Here is a 24554-nt window from a genome sequence, read left to right as displayed (position 1 = left end):
CATTAATCTGAAAATTTGCCCAGCAACGGAGCCAAGTGTCCTAAGTCCCAGGAAAGGTAATGGGAGCTCTGTGTGCTCAGCCTGTCCTAGCTGAAACACTTCCTAAAGTGAAAGGAGTTAATCTCAAACACCTCTAAATTAGGTAGTCCATATGCATCGGCCCTTGATTCGCCTCTGCTGTCTCAGTTATTGAAGTGAAAAACCTGTGAGCCTGCCCTTCCGCACTGTGCCCAGCAGTGGCATGTGATTTGGAAGGCTGTGGCTGGGGATCTCTTTAAGTACAGGCACTTCATTCTGTTGTATGGTATCAGTCATACAACATGACAACAGCTCCCATTTCCCTCCTCACTCTTCAACTCTGCAGGACGTTTTCTTTCACATAAAGCAGGACTGGCAGTGGGATCTGTCAGTGCTGAGCAGTGGGATACCGTTCATTTCCCCTGGCAGGGAGGTCTTGCATGGATAAATCCACACTAGGTCCCTATGAGGGGCAGAGACGTTTTACACAGACAAAAACTCTCCAACAGGGTTACCCTCTGCAGACACATCAGGCAATATCTTCCCTAAGTCTCTGGATAACCACTCTTTCTTCTTTCTCCATCACCTTGTGGACAGATAAAAAGCCTTTCAGGGAGATCTTAAGTCAGTGTTGCCATTTCAACCCCACAGATGCCAAAGTGATTTTTATACTCTTTCTGCTCAACTAATTGCCAAGCCCCAACAAAAGGACTTTAATGGGTTGCACCAGGCAATAAACCATCCTCTATTGGCTCTAGAAACAGGGAAGCAAGAGAGGGAATGTAAAGCTGGAACAAAGCACAGACCCAGAGCAGGTCCAAATATTTGCAGAAACTGATTTATCCAAAGATTCGATACCAGATGTTCTATTCAGACAACTTTAACAGAGGTCCATAGAACATTAAATGCTTCTCCTGTTTTCAGTATTCAAACTGCTCCATCTGGGCACTTCTGCCACAGGCACAAACAAATGGCTTAATATTAATCAAAGAAGCGAGTTCTGCTCTGCAAGTCCAATATACAGAGTAAGAGCAAACACATGCTAAGCTGTTACTGGGAACACTGAACACAACAGAGGAGCTGTCTTTGATTACATTTGATGTGGCATTTCTAACTTATGCCAGTCCAAAGTCTGATTTTAGGGAGGATATATTAGTGATATGTTACTACAAACATTGTGCTGAAGTGGAGCACTCAGCATATTTGATTAACAAAGGTCACGTTCCTAATACACCAAACATTCCCGTTTCCTTGTTTACCTAGAGTTTCAATAGATTGTTGCACAACTACTTAGTCCATGGAAAAGTTGCATGCTTTTTCTTGGACATCTATTTGGGTATCACTTCTTTGCAGATAATATTAATTTTTCCTGTGCCCATTTTTAGCCTCATGGACTCCTTGTTCTCCTATTAGTTCCTTCTCTCTAGCCCACAAAAGCCTGTAGCCATAGGTAATAAGAATTACTACTTATTGCACACTTCTGTGCAAAACCTTTTTCCAAATAATTTTCCTTCTTGAAATCCAGGACTACCTACATTTTCAAGCAATACAAGCCATTGAGACTGGGCAGTGGCAGCTGAAGTCACTTCTCCCTTATTTTCTCAGCTGCCAGTGCAACGTCCTAGCCTGTTCTTGCTGATTCTGCTCTGCAAAGGGGAAGGATCACAGAATAAGCATCTGGTCCAGTTTTCTCTCTCTGCCATAGTTCCTTCCCTTCATGGACTTAGTTTGCATACTTTTCTTGACCAGCCCCACCTATTGCCCCCTCCACTTCCTCCTGCTTGTGTCTTTTGCTCCGTCAATCATCAATAATTCCAACTCAGAATACAGCTATTCTTTAAAAGACACGATCTTCCAGGTTGTCTCACGTCTTCCTGAAAGGTTGACAACTTTGCCAGTCTTCCCTTACAAGTTCCTTCTGTTACTGGGTGTAGCCTCTAGATCATCATGAGCCCCACCAGGTGTAGCTTGACTATGAGATGTGCAGAGATGCCTTTGTATCAATGCCATTGAGTTTCTCTGTATTTACTCTGATTAGACACTGGATGGTGCTCTTTGCATTTTCATGCCAGCAAAGGCACTTTCAAAGCAAGCAAGCTCCCCCTTCTCATGAGAATTGCAAAAATTCCCCAGGGTCAGATCCGGTTACATGTCTAAGCCTCCAAGTCCTGTGGGAAGAGCATGTTTTGACTACACGGAATGTAGCTGAAGCTGCAGTGGAAGAAGGTCAGGTAGGTAAGGCCAAATGCTAAATAAAATGTCACTGCCTATTACACACAAATACACCCAGTAGTGGCTTTCACATTCCTCCTCAAATACTTCATTTGCTAATTGGTTCCTTATCAATGTTCCCCATAGCAACAAAAGAGATGCAAGTGGCATAAAGTGGGCTGAATGACATTATGGCTGCATGTAAATGTAACTCGGATTGTGCATGGAGGAGATGATCCGAAGGAGGTTAACAACATAATGTGAAACCTCCTGTGGTCTCAGAGGAGAAGGGAGCTTCTTAATGCTGCACAAATGGTGAAAGAGTAAGGCAGGAAGGCATATCTCAGCAGCAAACATTTTTGAGAGAATCAAACTGAGATTCTATAGAAAATGAGTTCATTTGATCTTTTTACCTACGATGAAATATTCATTTTACAATAGATGTTTGTCTTAAGCTATTTTTCGAAGAAGGTCAGAAACTTTTTGATATTTTTAAAGGATATCAAAAAATAAATAAGCAAAGGAAATATACTTTATAGCAAAAAAAGCTATAGGGAGATAGGAGATACACGTTCAGGTTTTCCCCCCTATTGCTGTCTTTTGTGTATCCCCAGGCAAATCAGGCTATCTCTCTGGGTCTTCCCAGCCTGTAAACCTGAAATAATTTCTTCTCATCTGGCTCTACTAAAAGGCTCTTTCTGCACTGAAAGGTGCTACAGAAGTAGAAAATATTTTGTGTGTCTGCATCTAAAGGCCACAGGTCTGAAAAAGGCACTCCAGTGAAATAAAGAGGCAAATAGAGAGACCACTGTAACACCTAGGAGAAATCAGGGAAAACAGGGAATAAAAGGATTCATAAGGATGGGATGGCATTGATAACAAACAGTTGGACTAGCTGGGTCTACCCACCGACCTAAGACGTGGGATTTAAACTGGTATCAACAAGTACTTGGGTTGGTCCACCCCTGGGCATACAGGCATAGGCAGAGCCCCAGAAAAGGCTCGGGAATGACTGAAGAGTCACACCTGGAGTCTACGCTTTTGGAGCTTCGACCAATCCTACCTGGATTAAACTGTACAGAAGGGTGGGCTTGTTCAGATGAAGGATTTGCAAAGATTTGGTGATCCTCTGAAATCCTATGGCATCTCTTCAGCTGCCTGGTCCATTGTTTACACAAAGACTGCTCAGTCTTCTGACTATCACGTTCTTCTAAGTATCTCCAAAGACATTTCTGAAAGGGACATACTGGGAGTTAACAGTTGGATTAATAAAACACTCCAAAATGAGCACTGCTGTTGAAGCCTTAACATGGAAATCTTTTGGCTATACCATTTCAGACAACACACACGGGACAATGAATTTTACAGTACTCGCAACACTCCCTCCTCCTCTTGGCAAGTGGGCATTGCAATAATTAGAATTTATGGGATATCTGATCTGCTTATGCCTCAGAGGAAGAAAATGAGATAAAAGGCCCAATCCTGCAGATCTGACATGACTCACCTTATTGATGTTAATGAACTGGTCTTCTCAAGATTAGAAAGCTGAATGCATGAGATGCTACTGCTAATGTGGTCTGCTGTTTTGAAAAAATACTACATGCAATACTTACGTGCAAAACAGCCTCAATAAAGCAGAACTCCCTATTGTTATTTCAAGTTTTTTAAAGAAAAGTATAATCTCATGAACAGAGTCAAAAACAAGGGAGCTGTCTCTGGGGTCCCATTACCCTTGTTGCCCCTGCTGCTGGATCAAGTTGGGCTTTGCTGGATGAGGTCTGATGAATGTGCGGTGACTGACATGGGCCTTGCTGGTGCCCGCTCTCCTCAAATATAAAATCCTGCTACAAAAACAGAGCTGGCAGGAGGGCTGTGTGCATCCACACTTCAACTACTGCAATACAAAGGCCAGCATCTCTACGTAAATCGCTGATGGAAGCAGATCTGGGCTAAGGCTAAACACCGCATGGCTAAGCACAATCTTACACTCCGCTCCCTCTGCTTCCCTACAACAGCTACCCCTAACACAAAGGCAGAGCAGGCTATAGGGCACTTTAAACCATTATGGGAAGGTTTGTCAGAATATTTGCTGAACCCCTTTGCACCCTTCTCTGTGTGTCTGTAGACAGATGCAGATAACTTTGTTAATACAGGTATAGTGAGTCTGAATGGATTATGGCATATTTTTACATCTTCCAACGAAGGAGTGTGTAAGTACAAAGCAGTGTCGGTTTTGTGCCTCCCTGCAATGACAGTTCTAATGAAGTATTGCTGAGCAAGGTTACCCAAAAGACTATGCTCTTAATGTGTCCTTTGTTATGCATACAGAATGAGTTTCTGATTCCTTGGTTATTTTCAGTAAGAAAAATTGTTTAGTTTCATGGTACATCACAATATTCAATGAGCTTGCCCCTTGGGAACGCAGAGAGCTTTCAAATCTTAATATAGACATCTTTCAAATGAGATCATTAATGTGCATATATCTACATTTAGGGCCAATGCAAGCACTTCGATTTTTGCCTGCCAAATTTTCATTTTTGGCTTCATTTGCTTCCCATATATTCAAAGAACTGTACCACATGGAATCCTTTAAACAATAGATGGGATAACATAATTTTTCAATTGCTCTTGAAAAGGTTTTTAACCACATAAACTATTCCAGGGTTCGCTAAGAAGTTACCATTGCAAATAATGTAATTGTTCCAGACTGAATTCCTTGCATTCCAGAATAACTTTTGAAGCAAAGAGCATGACTGGTTTGGGATTTTTAACCAACCTCTTTATGGTAATACTTAGATGAATGTAAATTTTCTCCAAAAGCTTTGCATTAAAATGAAAGGACCAAAGCCTACAAACACTCATATCTGCAGAACTAATACTTAATGTTAATGACCCATCAATCTCAACAAAAGGAAAATAAATGCTTAAACATTAGGAAACTCTGAACGTTTTTTTGTTTTAAACAAATAAAAAAGTGAGAAAAACAGTAGACAAACTCTGGCAAACCTAGAATTATATAAAGTGCAAGCAATAAATTCTGGTTTTCCCCTTCTCTTTTGCTAGAAGAACAAATCTGTTACTTGCCTTTTGAATGAACCCAAGGCTTGCTTCGCAAGCAGCTGAGTCCCTCCTTAAAGATCTGTGCAACTTCTGTTTCCCTGGGCTTCACCTGGAGTTAAGAACACAGAGTTTTTTCTGGTCATATGTTTGCTCTCCACATTCAAACCATTCTTGTTGCATTCATCTAAAGACAATTTCATGGTTTGTCCAGTGAAGGAGTCCGTTACCAAAATCTTCACTGTGTAACACCGACAGGTAGAGTCATCTGGGACAGGTGGGCTGTTGCTCTTGAAATTAGTTCTTCTTGCTCAGGCGGGTCCTCAGTTCTGCAATTTTCATCCCCTACCAGTGCAGTGGAGTCTTAGTCTTGGCAACCCACAAAGCCACTTCCCAAATCTACCTTGTTACTCAGCTTTTTTGGATGAACTGAATTAAACTGTGGGTGGTTTATGACATGAACTACACTGGGGAGCAGGGCTGTAATTCACTGCATACTCCTACCATACAGCGCACAACGGAATCAAACTTCTTTGTGGCCAGTGGGCCAGTAAAGCAGCATAAATGTGAAACAGCACACTTCAGAGGGTGGTTTTGATCTCCATTTTGATTCTGTGCTACAGGCCAGCTTCTCGTTTCCCACACATCAGCCTGTTTCCACTGAATTCACACCAGATGTAGACTTGGCCTTGCAAGTCCAGAACTTTAGTTTATCTCTTTAAAGACTCTGTTTTTTGTAGAATTGGCTTAGCTGTCATATAAAACAATAGTATCTTGTACCATTCAAAACTAAGGGAATTAGCACTGCATTTTATTAGCCTCACTTCCTATGAATACAAAGCTTTTGTGATCACGCTCTTCATCGGTCTGACCACAGCCCTGGCCCTCTGATCATTGACATGAAGGGACTTGCTGGAGAGTGCAGTGACTTCCCCCAGCGCTGTGTACTTTGCTGCAAGTGGTACTACAATGTAGGTAATTCGGTCTTGTCCTGACAGGGAGTTGGGACATAGCCAGGGTGACTCAACCAGACTTAGGACCTGGGACTAGTTTCACAGATAAAGACTGTGATCATTACAGTCTTCAAAGCCTAATGAAAACAGATGCTTCAGTTAAGGTTAAAGTGCCCCAATTAAAGAAAAAAAAAGAAAAAGCAAAGACACAGAACGAGAAAAATCTTTCTACATGCTCAAAAAAAAAAAAGTCAGGAAAAGTTTCATTTGGAACTTGGAGTATTCATAAGCACTGAAGTCAGTCAACCACAAGACAGATCTATTAGGAAAACAGATTTAATTAGCTCTTTTGCTACTTGTTTTATTTTTCTCAGGCAAAAAGAGAATACCTCTCTCCTAGATGTGTTATGTAAATTACTTCACTATGGTCTTTGCAACCAACCAACCACAGTTCCCCTCAGTTTACTCCTGGTCTCCAGACAACCACCAAGTATACACACTCACTGCTTGTCACTGGATGTTACTGTTAAATAAAAGCTGCAAACTTATCTTTTTCAGTAAGCCTGCAAGATTAAATTTCAGGCACAGTGCAAGGTGACAGCTACTCCTCCAGCTTGTACTAACACGACACACATTCTCCAGGAAGATGCATCTTCCACTAACTTGTGTCTGCTGCTTGTGGTACTGATGCTAAACACGCCCATGATAGACTTTTAAGGCCAAATATATTTGATAAAAATGCATGGGATTCTAGGAGTGTTATTATTTCTGGAGAAGTTTATGCCAGAAATAGTCTCTGCCCACCTGCAGCTCCCCAGATCAGACCCATGTCTCACTGACTCAATAATACTGTGCTCGTCCAACATTTACAGCATGAGGATTGGAATTCAGGACTTTCGGTCTCTGCTGGCTCTGCCACTGCAATATACCTGTTCCTATGACTGCAAACCGCTGTTAAACTTTGCGTACCTCTTCTAAAGTTTAGCTGAGTCACGTCGGAAAATCCTTTGAGATCAAGGCTATAAGAACTACAAGTGATTAGAATGAAATAGAACATTTTGGGAGGGGCAGAGGAAGTTACCCAATTGTTCCAGGTTCCAAGACACTGTGACTAGATACTACATAAGCCTTTGTCTCTGTCAAGTTCAATTACTGTCCAGAAAAAGAAGGAAAGGTTAAGTAAGAACCATACCTATAAAGCTAGTACATCTTTAGATTGGAGAACAAGAAAGAAAAAAAAAAGTACTAGCCCCTTGAGAGTTTTCCTATTCTTCAAACTACTGTATAAAACCCATTTAATATGCAAGCTCAGGAGTTCTGGTGCAGATTTTGAAATGTTGCAATTCCAATAGTCAATATTTTGGCAATGGGAAGTGATGGAAGGGATCTGATATTCATCCCTTCATAAGCGCTTGTAGGTACGACAGAGATCAAATTTATTATCTTACTTTCTGTTTGCAGCAGGAGTGATGCGTAAGGGTTTGACCCCGGACCGATCAAAACGTGTGGGAGTTTTGCCTTGACATGAACAAGATGAAAGTAGCTGCTAATACAGATGGTTTGGGGTACCCATATGAACACACATGAGGACAGAGTTTCAAGAGCTCAGTTCCCACAGTTAGGACTAGATTTTCAAAAGGATTTATGTGTTGAATGCTTCTAATATACAGCTACTTCTAAAAAAGCCTAAGCAGGAGCTCAGAAATTTGGAGAAGTACCTCAAGTGACAGATAATTAGTCCTTTGATCATTTTGTCACTAAGCCAGCAATTCTATGAGCAATCTGCAGCTCTGGGTTCTCCAAATACCTATGAAGAGAAAGCTCTACGTGACTTAAGTTGCTCACACTGAAAAGTTAAGCCTTTAGTTTAAACCTGCTTTTTACAACAGCAAAGACTGAAAGATTTACCTCACCTGATCAAAATACGCAAAATGTAAAGGATTAATTTTCAAAGACTCCCTCTTTCAAGTTTGTATTTGGTTTAACTGAGCAAGAATTTAATACGAAATGCAAACCCCCATGTCTTGCCATACCACCTATTTTGATAGCAAGGCCTGATAAACTGTGGCAACAAGTGAGGGGATGGGCGAAGTCCTGTGAGGCCCAATTTAAAAACTACTGGGTTTTAGGGTATGCAATCTGTAAGAAAGGCAAGCTGTAATAGATCCTGCCCTTGACAGGCCTTGGTATCTTACCACCCACTCCAACGTGGCTTTCTGTGATTTTACATGCACGTAAAGGAAGTAAATCAGCTTTTTTATTGGTAAAAACCTGGAGTTTAGGCATGATCTCCCCATTAGGTGGAAGGATTAGTAACCTCCTCCATCAAAACAGACCTACGCACCATGAAATCCTGGCTGTCAGTGGGAAAGGGATCCTGGGGACAGGCTCCTTCCAACCCCATCCCGGTCACACCCGCTTCCCTCCCTGGATTACACAGCACAATAGCATTCTGTTGGTGTCACTTTAACCAATTCCCTGAATAATAAATACTAATAAATGCTACAGTTTTAGGCTAGCCTGACTGAGCGCAGACCCAGGGATGTCTCTGCGGCCAGGGAGCCCGGCCGGGGCCCTGGGGCCGGGCCGGGCCGGGCGGATTGGGCAGGCGGCGGCTCGGACCACGGCCGGGCCGCCGGGCGAACGCGGGGCGAACGCGGGGCGAACGCGGGGCGCCATCCGCCATCCCAGCCCTTCCCGTCACGGGCGGAGGCTTCGGCCAGGCCCCCGCCGGGGCCGGCTCTGTCTCCCCTCCCGGCCGTTGGGTGACAAAGCACCTCAGCATGGGGCCGGCCGCCGCGGGAGAAGCCACCCTGCCCCCGCCGCCGCCGCCGGCCCTCCCAGCCCCGGTGGCGGCAGCCGGTCCCGTGGTCTCACCGTGGGCGCCTGCGCGGCGCTCCTCCTCCTCCTCCTCCTCCACCTCCCGCCGGCGGCGGCCGCTGTCAGGATGAGGCGGAGGAGGCGGAGGCCCAGGCCGGCAGCTCCCGTCTCTCGCCGGGGCCCCCTGGCGTAGCGGTTCCCGCTCCGACGCCGCGGCTGGAGGCGGAGGAGGCCGCGGCGGCGCCGCCCGCCCGCCGAAGCCATGGCCCAGCCCGGCCCGAGCCCCCCGACGGACGGTAAAGGGGGAGGCGGCCTCGCTCGGCGCAGCCGGGGCCTTCCCAGCCCCGGGCTCGCCTGCGGAGCCGCGCCGGCCAGGGGCCGGGGGGGCAGCGGCCTGGGCGAGGCGGCCTTGCCGGGCCGCGGCGGTGGGTGGTGACAGCGGCGGGGAGGTGCGCTCGGCCGGGGACAGGGTGTGCGTGGGACAGCGGCGGGGGCGTACAGGAAGGGGAGACCCGCCGAAAGGCCTGTGGGGCCGGGAGGCAGCGGTGTGAGGGGAGGGCGAGCGGGCGGTGATCGCCCCGGCGGGGGGAGCATGGCTGGGAGAGGTGGGTCGGCCAGGCCTTGCGAGGACGGAGGGGGCATCGCAGGGGGTTATTAGTCTGTAAATGTGCTTAATGTGGAGCAAGGGCGGCTCCCCGGCGCGCATAGGGAGGATAATGCTTCAGAGGACGCGCTGCTGCCGGGAAAGGGGCTCTGGGACGGGGCTGGGGTGGGACGAGGCCTCCCCGCCCTGGGAAAGGGAGGAAAAGGGTGGCGATGCTTCTATCCAGGTAGACATTTCTCGTCTGGGCAGGACTTTGGCCACGGCAGGCGATGTAAGGCTGTGAGAAGGCACTTGGAGAGGTTGAGGTCAGGATGCTCGGCGGAGACAGTTCATTCCTGTGCTGGAAAAGACAAAGAAAATGACAGCTCTTCTGTCGGGATGGTGCTTACCTGTGCAGGAGGAAGATAAGCTTTCTCTGAAGGTTTTTGTTATGGAAAGGTTATTTGTTTCTGGTTGGGGAGGCATTACGGACAAGGAAGTATTTTTTACCCTTGGAATAGGTTACAGAACTGTACGCATATCTGAAAAACTGTAGGTAATGCATGGCTTGGAAGGTGGACGTGTGGGGTGTGTGGGAAGGGGTGAGAGCAAGAAATTTAAGTTGAGGCTGGTCATAATGTAGAAGTAGGAGGACTAGAGAGAAGTGCAGAATTTTGAAGGACAGGTGCTTACCCAGCCATGGGACTGTGCCAGAGCTCTTGTTTTTTTGGTTTGTGTGTTTTTTTTTGTTTTTTGTTTTTTTTTTTTTTTAAAACAGATGAGTTTCCCTGGGAAAGCACTCTATTAGAAAAGGGCAATGATGTATTCTTAATTATGCATATCTAGGGAATTGTGTGTTGATTTTTTTTTCATGGATTTACATGAGAAAGTGCTCATCCTCAGGGATTTCAGTATTTCAGTCTACTTTTTCGAAGTTTTAATGATGAAGATGCTTAGATTGTGGGTTTTTTTCCTACATTAAGGTCAATGATTGCATGCTTGTCCTTCTAGAGCACTAAGGGGAAGGTGAATTTACTTGCTGTCATGCTTGTAAGATCGATGTTGGTATGGGCTGCTCTTGTGTACTTTCTGGTGAATAACCATTGTTTATTGTTCTTTAGCCTTTTCTTCTGAGAGCTACAGAACAACTTCCAACAATTTTTCTTCTTGGCTCTTGCAGACTATCTGGCAGCAGGTGTGCAGTGGATCTGTGCATTGTACAATGTTTGCTGCCTCTTGACCAGGAAAGGTAGTTGTATGTTAGTAGTATATTAGAAGTTACAAGTTGGATAGATTTTAATTTTTTTGTTGTTTAAAAAGAAGGCCAAAAGGAGCAAGTAAAATTCAGTAATTTGATAGGTTGATGAAGTCTTTCTTGTAGGAGGTACGGATTGCTCTCTCATGCTTTCTAGCTGTGGGAAGATGAGGATGCTGTAAATAAGGCACGTGGCGGCGGGGAACTGGCTGCAAGTTGGCTGGATTCTGAAAGTGGTTGCTGTCTACTCGCACTAAAGAATTAGAAACTCTAAAATGGCTCCTCTCCCCCATCCTCCTTTGGCAGGAATAGGACCAGTTTGGGGTTTTTAATCCACTTTGATTACTATGCTATTGTTCTCATGTGTGTTGATTTTATTTTTAAGTAACTTGCCAAAAATGTGCCTTGAAACTCCTCTGTTCTATTCTAATGTGGAGAAAATATTGAAGAAAGGAATAATTTAATATTTTTAGTTGTCTGCACTGAATTTATTGCTTAAAGGAGTAGCGTAACCTCTGATTTAAGATTACATGTGACGAAATAGAACTGGATTAGCATGTTCCCCTAAGGAAAAATGATGGCTTTTTATAATTACTTATATTGATTATAAATACCTTACGGATTCTTTACTTGTGCAAGTATAAAAGAACTACTATTTCCACTGTAGTAGAAATAACATATATGAAACAACATGAGAAGAATAGAATAAAGAATGTATATTCTATCCTGGTGCCTATACTGAAATGAAAATGTGCCCAAGAAGAGGGGAAGGAATAGCACAAAGAAATAGGAAAAGAATGGACATCAGGTTCTACACCGGTTTTGTACTTTGGCTTAGTATAGAAGTTAATAACCCTCTAATTCTTTTGTGTGGGGTAATAGAGTTTCCATATGATAAGAATCACAGAAAGGCTGAGTGCAGAGTCCTTTGGCTGCTGGTGTAGCTTTGTGCACCGTGCTGTGAACTGTTAGCCAATGATGTCAACCTGGGGTGCACGTAGGTGTGTGCTTCTTGCTGATCTGGTCAAAGTGCTGTTTTTTTGAGATTTTAATGTGTGTTGTCTAGATTGTGGGACTGGGATAGTAATGCCTAATGTTTAAAAATATTTTTATTTTTGAAGGTGGTGTACTCTCATCCTCCCTGGGTTTAATTCAGATCTGGATGTTTGCCGTCTCTGAAAATAAAGGGTTACCAAACAAAATAGTTTGGCGGAGTTTTTCACTATCATCAGAATGCTCAGGCTCTAGTATTGTTCCCTTTCTTGTATCTGGAAAAAGCTTCAATGGAGAGACTGCACTTCCATAAAACACTAATTCTTCAAGACGAAAAAATTAATTACAATGACGTGCAAATTATTAAACTCTTCTTACTGCACTAGTAAAATTAAACCATTAATACAGTTGGACTGATAAATAGTATATCCATTGATACTATTTTGTGATAAAGCAAACTGTTAGTGGCACAGTCTGTCAAATATTTTAATAAGAATTTGCCAGCCAAAAGAATTTGTACAGTATTGGAGTAACTTGTTCTTAACCTTGTGCTTAGGCCAGTAAAAATGGTGTCTCTTTTTTTGTGGTCGGAGATAACAGCAGCTCTCAGTGGAGAGAGCTGCTCAGCTGTATATAGAAGATTAGAGGATGTTGCCATATCGATTTTAATGCCACTAGCAGCACCATGAGCTGCATTGTTTCCCTGTGGCAATAATACAGGATCCTGACGAGAGCTGAGACTTGCTGTCACCGTACTTTTCACGTATCCCAGAGGCTGAGCGTGGCTAGTGGAGGGGTCTGGGATGTCATGTAGAAAATTAAGTAACAAAACCTAAGCCTTAGATGCTCTTATGTTTCTAGTTATTTTCCGTATAGGTATCACATTTAAATTAACTTGAAGTATCTAAAGATGCTATTACTCATCTCAAAAGCTAGGTGTGGTTGGTAGGGGACTATTTTGGGTGCTGAAGTTCAGTTCTGTGTTGTTGATGTAACTGTCAAATATTAAACTCTTCTCTCTTGGGGAGTAACTTCAAAATTGTTGGTACTTTCCAAGAACCAAAAAATTTCTTCCCTCGCTTTCATTTTGCTTTGTCTTAGTTTTATTATGTTATTGAATAGTTATTAATATTATTAAAACAGTATATTTTTTATTAAAAACATAAACATTCACACACCTTTTTTTTTTTTTTTTTTTAAAGCTGCGTGTTTTTCCATGTCAATTCAATGGGCAACTCTGGGACTTGGCTTCAAAAGCAAAACAGGCACGTTGAATGTACATGTTTCCACCTTTTAGAACTTCTACGGAAGCTTTGATCCGCTCAGCAGGTCAGTTTGCTCCGTAGTGGAAATATGCATGTTCAGGGTGTCTGTTTTCCTGTTGAAGCCAAGTCCCAAATCTCTTTCTTAATTTTGAAAAATACTCTGACCCTGCTCTTTATAATTAGCTGTCGAATTGCCTGAAGGCACAATGAATATACTTTTAACACGTGGACTGACACTCTCTTGCGTTTTGAACACCAGAAAATATAAGTTCTTTGCCCATTGGTATTGCTTGTTGGCCACTTCGCCATCATCACAGAGAAGATGGCCCCCCAGTTTTCTTCCCTTCCTGGACTGATACCTCACGATGTGTAGTTGCTTTCCCATAGCCCTTTGTGGATGGAGCAGATTACCTCTGTGGAACTAGTTTGTGTGTGCTCCCTTGAAAGTGACTGAAGAACAAATTTTGTTTTAAAACTTCTAAGAAGCTAAAACAAACGATGTCTCTCAGCGAGGGAGTGGACCAAATCCCGTAGGCTTCCTAACGTGTGATGGCTGAATGGCAGACTTCCTGGGTTTTCACTCCGGGCGCTTTATTAAAAAATACATCTAAGATGTGAAGTTTTCTACATTATACTTAGGTATTTTATTGTATTTAGTATTTTTTGAAATAAAAATATATAGTTTAAAAAAAAAAAGGCATAAGGTTATGGCTTTACTCTGACTGAAGTCTTCCAAGATAAGAACTGATAACATTGATAAGCAGCACTTACTAAGCAGACTTCTAAGCAGTCTCTGACAGCAAGGTTGAAAAAAACCCCAACCAAACAACTACCCCCACCTAGCTATAAATGCCATTGGTTGTGTATTTAAGAAGAAGAACGTCTTTCACTCCAAAGGTCTAGTACTTCTGAGTGGTTCGTAGTCTTTACTTGCAGAATTGTTTTTAGTATCTGATTTAGTGGTGTCTGAGTTAGTGGTACTAGCCTCTGCAAGTTATTCTATAAATAGTGTAAGCATTGTGTAATTTTAGTCATGGTATAGTCAGTTAAGCATGATGATGAATTATCTCTGGAAAAACTTAAATCACTTGATATCTTTATATAAAATGGCATAGGCAGAACAAGTAAGTAGCATACCCTTAGTATTTCTATGTCTTTCAGAAAGAAGAGAATTGCTTTTTAGCTCTACTGAAATACATCTGGTGCTTGAGAGAGCTTCTGGGTCATCCTGTCGCTTTATTAGCGGTGCCTATAGTACCTGAAGAATGCAGAACTGCAGCATGACTGTTAATGTAATGAAGAATTGCTGTGTTTAATTTATTTATTTATTTCCATTCATGTCTGCCTCTGCCAGCCATGACTCCTCTTGGCGTTCAGCTGACCTGTGGTGCTTCTTTTCTCCTTCCTGTCCCCATCCTGTGCTTATCTTCCCTGGCTGGACTCCTCCAGATACAACAGAGAGGAAAAATAAAAGCTTTTGAATCACCCTTCACATCTGTTTCCATCTTTCCTGGCAGTTTCTGCTTCCACACAGTTAAGTGGCAGAAACCTGGCCTTACTTGACCTTTGGTCACAGATTTTTTCCTCTACCGTCGAACAGCAAGTCATTTGACCTTCTCTTGGACAACTACCACTCTTCAGCCAGTCCTCTGGTTTCCTCACTCCGCCTTCCCAGCCGTCGCCTCATGTGCTTTAAATATTGCTCTCCCTATCGCAGGCCTTTTGCAACCTCCAGTCTGTGGGTGTCCCACGTACCTTGCCCTTGTTTTGGCTGCTCCGTCTTTGCTTGCTCCGCTCTGTAATTAGCACACCCTCGCTCTCAGCTTCCTCCAGGCCTCCACTCTTCTTCTGCAGAAAATTGCATGACCATATAAACTTCCTCTGTGAAAAATGTCTTTTCTTTTCCAAACAGCATTGCTCCCTAGCTATGCTGAATTTTAGCTTGTTTGCTTTTTTTTTTTTAATATCTTTTATTTAAGATCTCTCTAGTTTCTTTTACTAAAAAGGGAAGATCTCCTGCTTTACTCTTGATGTAGAGCAAGTACTCGTCTGCTCTTCAACCCTGCCTTATACATCTTCAGGTTCTGAGTTTTCTCAGAACAGGTTATAGTATTCTGCAGGCAATGGACTTCAGTTACTCACCTATTTATCGTGAGGTTGGCTGACATTTAATTCTTTATGCCTCAGTATCTTTATTTGTAAACCAAAGCAGTTATGTGCCTGACAGATTGTGAAAATTAATCGCTGGAAGTTAATTTATGCCTCTTGAGAGGCAGAAGAATATAAGAGTTCCACATTTTGGCAATCAGAGCATTTCTGAAAGTTGGTATCAGTAGGGAGTGGGGTAGGAAACCCGCACTGCTGCGATTTGCTCGTTTTGTTCCGTGTGCAGTTAAGAGCCCTGTCTTGTCTTGTGTGTCTGGCAGTGTTAAGAACTGAAAAATAACCAAGATCTTAAAAAAAGCAGCCCGATTTAGTTACCTAATAAGCAGAAGAGCCTTGTCTTACTGTGGTGAGTCACACCAAGAGAAGAAATTTAAATTCAGGTGGGATTTTTTTATTAATATTTATCTTCTTGCTACATTTTGTGGTTGCTGAAAGTGTTTTTTAGTAAATCTATGGAGCAAAAATGCAATAACAGGTAGAAGTTATACACGGCAAAGTGAATCAGAATCAATAATTGAAAGACAACAGAAGCATTAACCGTGTGGTGCTGCAGAGGGAACGGCCTGTAGGTAAGAGACCAGGATTAACTGAGGCTCAGACCAGACCAGCTTTGTTGATTGTAGCGGTGTTGTCCATGCCTTTAAGAAAGTGACCTGAATGGACTGTATGGTTTTTATTGCATCTTTAGTCGATACATGTTTTTAACTTACAAATAATTGCAACACTACTTGAAGTGGTATTTAAATGGCAACAAAAGAGAGAAACATGCAAAGCGAAAGAAGAGTGCGCTCTCACCTTTTTTTGTCCAAGTGCTTCCATGTGTAACTGTTTACCCACCACACCCCTGCCTTGTCGGGGTAACCTTCTGTTTGCACGGGTGGTTACCATTAAAATACTCCCTAACATAAGTAATTTTTGCGTTATATTTTAATCTGTGCTACATCAGTGCTATGCAAAATGATCAGACTAGCGCCGTGATTGGTCGCTTTTAAAAAAAAAAAAAAAGACAGTAACTTGCAGACAGTAGCTTGGGTACAACCACAGACCATAAAACAATCCTTACATCTGTATTTTCAGGGTCACTGGCTTAATCTACATAGGAGGAAACACAGATGAGTGCTAGAAGTTATGGCTCAAGCAATAATTATGTCAAACATCCACTATAAATTTTCATGTCTGGTACCCTTTAAGAAAATTGTCTTTCTTAAGGCCTGCTGAAGTTCATGTTAGACTCCCGTTGGCTTCAGACACGGGAATTAGGACATTCATCTTGCATTGACAGTAGTCTGTGCCAAAATCACTGTGATAGAATTTAGCTGTGGTGTTACTTGGTTTATTTTGGTGAAATATGAAGCATAAATTTGGCTCTGTTAGTTCAAATCATCTGGCAAGCTGGCATCTTTATGTCATATGCAACATCTTTTAAATTTTCTTTTAAAGATTGGTTTCAACTAGGGTTTTCTTAATTGTCAGCTTGCAACGTCTGTTTATATCCTTGTGTGGTATCTAGAGATGTGTGCTAATCTAATGGGAAAGCCATTAGCCAAACTCTGGTTTCTGTGCGTGACTGACACTTCTAGCTGTGAACATATTATAGCTGTCTGTCTGGTCTTCACACCTTCTGTTTGAGTTTTAGATGGAACCGGAGATAAAGATGCTAAATCTCTAAATGGTGTAGAAACTCCTGATGTTGCAAAGGTTGCATTCATTTGAGGCGCTGAGGCTAACATTTACCTGATGACACACCAGGAAGGGTTGTGATGGCACCTTACAGGGTCTGATCTAACTGCAGTTTTGTACTAGCATATTTGCTTTCAAGTAAGAGTAAATGTGAGCCTAACCTTATTCTGGAACACAAGTATACTTTTTTCTGACGTATTTTTATCTACAGCTCTAGGTATCATACCAGTCTAAATGCATGTATACTGGAGACATCCTTTCAGTTGCATTTGTTCAAAACCGGTATGTAGACGAACACTCATGGGAAAGCTGAGCTTTGGAATTTGCTTTCTGATACAGATTATGTTTGTAAGCTTCCCCTGGAGAGCCTGAATGGAAATCAGGATTTGAGGAAGGTCATTTATCACTTACAAATGACAGTCATCAAGTCTTAAAAAGTAAGTTCTGCTGCATGACTACACTGATCTCAGCTGCCACAAGGGAGAGTGCGGGACAGAAGGAAGGCCGGGCTATTTCTTTTGGCAAGCAGCGTGCTGCACTTAGGTTTAAACTGATTATCAAACTGTACCCATAGGCTGTGGTTTCATGTTGCAGCTGAGCCAGTCTAGAAGGTTGCTGCTGCAGAAAGGAGGGATTCTGCTCTCTTCTTCCTGCTCCCACAGCTGTGTTCCCATTATTTCCTTTGTCCTAGCTCTGTGCGTTGGACCTGTTGATGAGCCAGTTCATCTCAGTCACCCAGCCGAGAACTACTTGCTGCTGGATTAATGAGTTTAATTGATTGAGTGAAAGACCTGATGAGCATTAGAGATGGCATAAAGGAAGGGATGGAGACCACACAGTAGTAATATCAGTGAACGAGGCTATAGCTCAGTCTCTCTTTTCACAGCTTAGATGAGTCTACACCGTCACTGTCATGTTTGTGTCAGTTCTGGTACACGCTCAGCCAAGTGATGAGCGTGATCAGGGACCTGGCTTCACACACTCCCCCTCACCCCCCAGCTTTTGCTGTCTCACTTCTCTGATCCCATCACTGTACAGCCTCAAAGGCTCTCATAGCATGGTGGGGATAAAAGGCACGTGTGGTCAGAGCGAGGTGGAAGTGCTGCGTTACCCTTTCAGGTGACCACCAGTACTTAAGTTGATTTAAAATGATTGTAACTGCAGGCTTTGTAAAGTCTTCATCTTCTATATTGCTTATACCTCAGGCATATTTAAAAAAATTTTGAAAACTTCATGCTGGAGGAGGATTTTCTTCCTTTTTAGCTGTTCCAGAATTAATTTGGTTGACAAGTGGTAGCAAAAAATATGAATATATAGAGTGATAGCAGTGCTTTCTGGCAAGAAACAGATTTTAGAGGCTTGGGGGAGTAGTAGTCTGTTGTTCTCAGGGAAACTATTCAATTGCTGTAGAAACCTTACTCCAAATTGTAGGAACTGTATCCTGTTCCTTATCAAATAAAGTTGTTAATCATCTTTTATTATTTGTCCTACTGTATTTATCACCACGGTGTCTCCATAAATACATCTGGCAACCAGATTTTCCAGGCCATTTATTAAGATTTATATCCTTTAAGTGGTTATTCTAAGGCACTGTGTTTTCATGCCTGTAACCTGCTTTTCTGGCAATGACACTTTTAAGTCATTCTTTCTTGAAAGTAAGTCTTTACCTGTTCTCTTTTTCAGTTTATTCTCTGTCTACCAATTTGGGTGGCCAAATAATGTCAGAAGGGATCCACAGAGGGCAAGAAATCTGGTGTTAACTCCCTTTTGTGGTGCTTGCCCACATTCATAACTCTTGGGTTACGTATGAATTGCTGCTATTTCTGAAGCTTTTCTGGTACCTGTAAAAAGACAGTAGTGCTGTCTGATAGCTGCACGCATGGAAGTGAGTTTGCATGCTATTATTGATTGTGTCAGCTTTTGAAAAAGTCTGCAAAGATGATGATGTGCTATAAATGGTGGTCTCCTCATCCCTGTAGTAATGGTAAATTAGAGAAGCCATTTCCTATACAAATTTCACAAACAGTGACTTCTTTTTGTTTTTCTCTGCATTGTTTTCTTGGTCTAGCTATGTGCTTGTCTCTCCAATTGAATATTTCACTTTTTGTACCTTCCTTTGAATTTTTAAGTGTGTTAGATCATCATTAATGTGTTCTGCTCAGAAATGGGGAAGCAGAGCGTTAGGGGTGGTCTGTAGCCTGAATGCTCTGAGCTACACCTCATTGTTGTCCCTACGACAAATGGCACGACAGCATGAGATCTTAGACTAGTGGTATCTGGGGGAATTTTTGAATTAATTGAATGGTTTTGGTTTATATATTAAATTACTTCATCAAAGAGAACAATGCAGTAGGGTTGGTTTTTTTCCTGAGAGCTGAGTCATACTTTATTCACTTTTTTTTCCCAAAAGAGGACAGCCTTTAATAAATCTGTAGGCGAAGTGATAAACATATTATAAGGAGTCAAAGGGATTATTTTTTTTTCCCTCCTACTGAAAATGAGTCAGCAATTAAATTATCTTGAAAGACAATCATTACTGAGTTTGCTGTCCGGGTTTAGCAAATGTTTACATTTTAAGAAAACATTTATACAGTGTTCAGAGTGATAAGTTGTGTAAGTGGTCTGCTGTATAGTGAAGTCTGTGTCGGATTCTCACCCTAAATGTCTGCCAGTCTGAAATATTGATATTGTTATTTGATCAGAACAGCACATTTCTGATGGTTTACTGAAACAGACGATATCCTCTGTTTAAGTTCTGTTTTTCATGCAAGGCAAGATGCTCTGAAAACCTCACTGTCAAGTGTAATTGCCACGTGAAGTAGTTTAATCCTGTTCTGGATTTGTGGTTATATCCTACGAATGCTGAGATGTGGTAGTGTGGAAAAGCTTGGCAGAAGCATTCCTGCGTAAATACCAAGACTCATTCATATTTTAGATGTTGCTTTGGTCAAGAAGAACAAAGTGACTTGACAGTTTTTGGGGACTTGCTTTAAAATACATGGAAGGGGAACAGGTGGCTCTGCTGGAGGAGCCTCCTCTGTGCGTCTGCTTAAAATACCTTCTGTTGAATGTTCAGCTTACCAGTTAATGAGCTAGGACGGACTGATGAAATCAAAGGAGTGGTGAAAGCGTGCATGAATACCGACATGTTTGACAGATGCATTATTTAAGCTTAGATGTATTAAATCCCCTTTGCCAAGGGGATGAAGTCAGGCTGTGACTGCAGGGTATGTAGATCCACCTCGGCCAGCTCTGAGCTGCTGGTGGTGTAATCGTGGCCGCGGTGATGCTCAGCGCAAGCTGTCAACCCTTCTAGAGAAATGGGACCAATACTTGATACGTCACCTTCACTGAGTTCCGTGCTGCCACCACCATGCTCTTGTTTGCTCAAGCAGTGACTAGTTTGAGCAAATGCACACAGCCTGTAGAGTAAACAGACCCTTCATAAACCCAAGAAGTCATTCAGCGTTTTTGCTGCAGTCTCTTTTTAAAATTGATCCTCTTGTAAAGAGCAGTTATAAAAATGAAAAATCATTAAAGCAAGCGGAGTAAGATGCAAGCACTGAGAAAGCAGGGAAAATGCTGATGATTGTGATTAGATTGTGAACTCCGTTCTCTCCATTTTGTGTCACTGTAGATGAATTTGAACTGTCTGTGCTCGCCAGACTGTAGCTTGCCGTTGGCTTTTGAAATATTCTGATAGGCATTCAAGCTTACCAACGCTGAGTTTCTGAGAAGATTCACTGATGGTAGCAGCAGGATGCAGCCAACATGCTTTCTGTAGGTTACCATCTATTGTGATTTCTGGTTGACTTTTCCAACTCTGTGATTCATTCACTGCCGCTCTATTTAAGTTATCCCTGAATTGATGAGGCAAAGAGCATGGCTGATTGTCTTGAAAAAATGCTAACAGTGTTTTCCTAAATTTTTAGGAGGGATTGTTCTCACTCACCAAAACATCAATGGCAATGGCAGAAATGGAGTAAAACCTAACGATGGCGCATCGAGTTGAAACTTCCGTGGGGAAAATTAGGCATGTGTACAAAACTGAGAGCCTGATGGCAATGCTAGTTAAATGGTGAAGGAAAGAAGCTGCTACTATGGTAAGGGATGTAGGAAAAACCCAGGCAATAGTAACGGAGGTAGGGGGCTGTCCTTGGGCAGAAACAGTGCTTTTAGCAAATGAAAGATAAATTGCTGGAAAAAAATTCAAGCCCACTTCGGTCGTGGTGGACATATGTGATTAACTGCATTCCTGTGATACTTGATGTGAGTGAACACTGTTCCATTGCAGTCCACTTTAAGTAACGTTTAACTAAGCATAAATATAAAAATAGGCTTAAGTTGCCTGGGGCCAGAATGACTAAATGTGTAGAAGAGGTGAGGAGCATTACTCATCACATGAAGTGGGCTTATTAGAATCACAGAAATCAAAACTGGTTGTGTCCAAGAAAGAAGACAAGGGAAACAATAACAAAGCAAGGGAGTAGTTAACATGTTGTGGGTGCTGTGAAAAGGAAGAAAAAGTGGGAAGCGGAAGTGGAAAAAATGGGGAAGGAATCACAGAATGGCGGGGGTTGGAAGGGCCCTCTGGAGATGACCCAGTCCAGCCCCCTGCCAGAGCAGGGTCACCCAGAGCAGGTGGCACAGGAACGCCTCCAGGCGGGTTTGGAATGTCTCCGGAGACGGAGACTCCCCCACCTCTCTGGGCAGCCTGTGCCAGGGCTCTGCCACCCTCAGGGTAAAGAAGTTCCTCCTCGTGTTGAGATGGGACTTCCCATGGTCAAGTTTGTGCCCGTTACCCCTTGTCCTGTCGCTGGGCACCACTGAAAAGAGCCTGGCCCCATCCTCCTGACACCCCCCCTTTAAGTATATTTATAAGTGTTGATAAGATCCCCCCTCAGCCGTCTTTTTTCCAGACTAAAAAGATGTTGGCTTTTTTTCCTTGTAATTCTGCGTGAAGATGTTTGCTGTATAAACATACTTTGAGAAAGATTTGAGTAAAAATGGTTGCTCCTCAAAGAGGACAACGTGTTGTCTTACTAACGAGTACTAAGTGACATTTCTGGTAATCTGTGCTTGACCTGAACCTGGGAACACTCTCACGTTCGTTCGCCTGCTGTCCCCTTCTGCATCGACTGAAACCAGCTGCACCAGAGGCAGCTTTGGTGCCGAACTCGAACTGCGCTTCCCAGTGAATAGCAGCTGCCCCAGCTGGGGGAAGCAGGAACCAGATCTTGAAAGATGATGCACCTGTGAAACACAAGCAACTCATGTAAGATGCCATGAAGATGGTCATATAAACAGCTATGCAAGGTTTTGCAGTATTGTGTCAAACATTACCTAGTTGTTATTGTGTATGGCTATTCAACTGTGCAGGATTAATTAAGCCATTTAAAGGACGCTTTATTTTTCTGTTCCCTTTGTTTTTGTTCTCTTATTGATTGTATTGTAGAAGAGAATCTTCCCATTTATTCAAACACCTACTTTTCTTTAGTTTTTAATTATTTTAATTTGGTGGTGGCTATTCTTTTTTTTCTGAGATTCTTAATGTAGCATGTTATACAGTGTTTAACATAAAAAAAAAGAAAACAAAGAGTAGGAATAGGCACTACTGAGACTGCAAGTTATAATGGAAGGGTGTGTTTCAGTCATTCAACTTCAATGAAAAAATAATACTACTTTCAGTCTTTAATAGTATATTGCAAACTTCCACTTGATGTTAATATACGTATAGTGTGGTTAGATGTTTGTAACACACAGTGCTCAGTGGAATATTCTTGATTCTGCAATTATTGATTTGCTGCAATAAATAAAAAAATCCTGTAACAGATATGATGCAGAAGGCTCAATTCTGCATCATAAGTGATATCTGCGTTTGTTGGGAACACCAAGTTTCTATGTATATAGCATTAAAATTGTACCGGATTGTTTGCTTGTGAATGTTTAGTCAATAGAGAACAAATTGTGGATGTCAGATAGCCTTGAACTGTACAATAAACCAGAAATTGTTGGATGAATGTAACCATGTCTCTGAAGGCCACCCTGCCCAAAATGGGGAACGGCCTGAAAGTTACTTCTGCAGAACTGCTGGTAATACTGGCAAGTAACGGCATGTCTTCCGTTGCACAGCTGCAGCTCAGAATCTTTTTTTTCTTTTTTTCTGGTGTTATTTTTTTTTTTCTCTGTAGCTTAGTTATCATCATTGCATGAAGTGAAGTACTCTGAAGAGGAGAGGTGTGACGGTGCAGAGGGATTTGTTGCCACTCTGAAAACAAAGGTGGCAAGCGAGAAGTCTGGTGTAATTCTGTGTCCTCAAATAGAAGTAGAACAGGATATGCTGACCCGTAAGCTTTAGCCATTTGACCAGGGAAGTAAAATGCTTCCAAATGCAACTTTGGTCTGCCGCTGCTGAATATCTGTCTGTAAGGGGAAATTTTATTGAAAATAAAGCAACCTCCATTTCATAAGTGAAGAATTATTTTTGTTCAATGTGCTTATTAAAGGAACCATAATCTATTTACTTCTGGATGCCTGTTACAGAACAACAGTATTGGAGTATATTTTAAGAGTGTGGAGGTTTTCGGGGTTGTGTTTGTGTGGGGTTTTGTTTTGTTTTTAGTGAAATCCTGTTTGAAGGAAATGAAGAAAAGCTTTTTGCAGTCTAAATACGCATCCTGGTGGCAGACTCTTAGATTAAAGATTTATATAGTAACATAATTGTGGATCCAATATGATGTCATGTTAGATGAAAATTAGTACTCTTAGGAAATAAGCATGAAGAAAAATGGACAGCCATATATTTTTATTTTTCTGTACTTCTGTCTCAAGCAATCACGACAGGAGAAGAAAGAGGTGGAGAATGACATAAGTGATTTTTTTTTTATTATTTTTTTTGTCTTCAGAAAGTTTGTTGTATGTGTAGGTTTTTGGTTTTTTTTTTCTGATCTGTTTTTCAGATTTCAGCTATGTAGGGCTGAACTCTTGATGTCATGTTTGACACTTTAAATATGAAGTAGAAAGCTTTGTGGCATTAATTTTATAAATAGACCTAGTAGTTAAAAATAGCCTTATTGATAATCAGCTTTGTCTGTCTTAGTTCTGGAATGGTCACTACATGTTTGTGTAACTGGAAACTTTGTCATACATAAAACTTAATCCTTTCGGGAGCTGATATGGGGAACAGCATTTAAGTAACTAGTCAGTAAGAAATGTGTGTTTATTCCGGTGTTTTCCTTGAATTGAAATTTTGCTGTGTAGTGGGTTAAGAGAAAGTTGGGTCCTTTTCACTATTGTACTCCAACAGTTTCGTGGTAAATTGATGGCTCCACAGTGAAATGAATTGTGCTGCCCTTGAGTTCCTCCACCTGGCTAAGCCACGGAGCGGTGAACGCTGTACTTTGCTATAAGGGTAGCGCTGAACAGGGAGATTGTGAGCCCTGCGTCTGACCTGAGGTGTCTCTGCAAAATCCGTGTTGTTCGTTAGAAACAAAGCTAGTAATTTAATTGGCGTGTCTGACTGCGCCATCAGTAGTCTATTTGCCCCAGTGCTT

General features: G+C 42.2%; 1 protein-coding gene across 5 annotated transcripts in view; it reads left to right on the top strand.

The window, feature by feature from the left end:
• Positions 1-9173: 9173 nt before the first annotated feature.
• Positions 9174-24554, top strand: part of RABEP1 (rabaptin, RAB GTPase binding effector protein 1) — a 49255-nt gene continuing 33874 nt past the window's right edge. For 3 of the 5 annotated variants that reach the window (XM_074596272.1, XM_074596270.1, XM_074596268.1), the window contains exon 1: positions 9216-9355. In XM_074596272.1, coding sequence (XP_074452373.1) covers positions 9322-9355 — 34 coding nt within the window. In that variant the 5' untranslated portion in view covers positions 9216-9321. Of the gene's footprint in view, positions 9356-9388; positions 9509-24554 lie in introns of those variants that run through there. The other 2 variants (XM_074596269.1, XM_074596273.1) reach the window with 2 other exon arrangements.

Source organism: Larus michahellis, chromosome 7, assembly GCF_964199755.1.
Source record: "Larus michahellis chromosome 7, bLarMic1.1, whole genome shotgun sequence".
In the NCBI taxonomy this organism is placed as follows: Eukaryota; Metazoa; Chordata; class Aves; order Charadriiformes; family Laridae; genus Larus; species Larus michahellis.
This window is presented reverse-complemented; position numbering and strand designations above follow the sequence as displayed.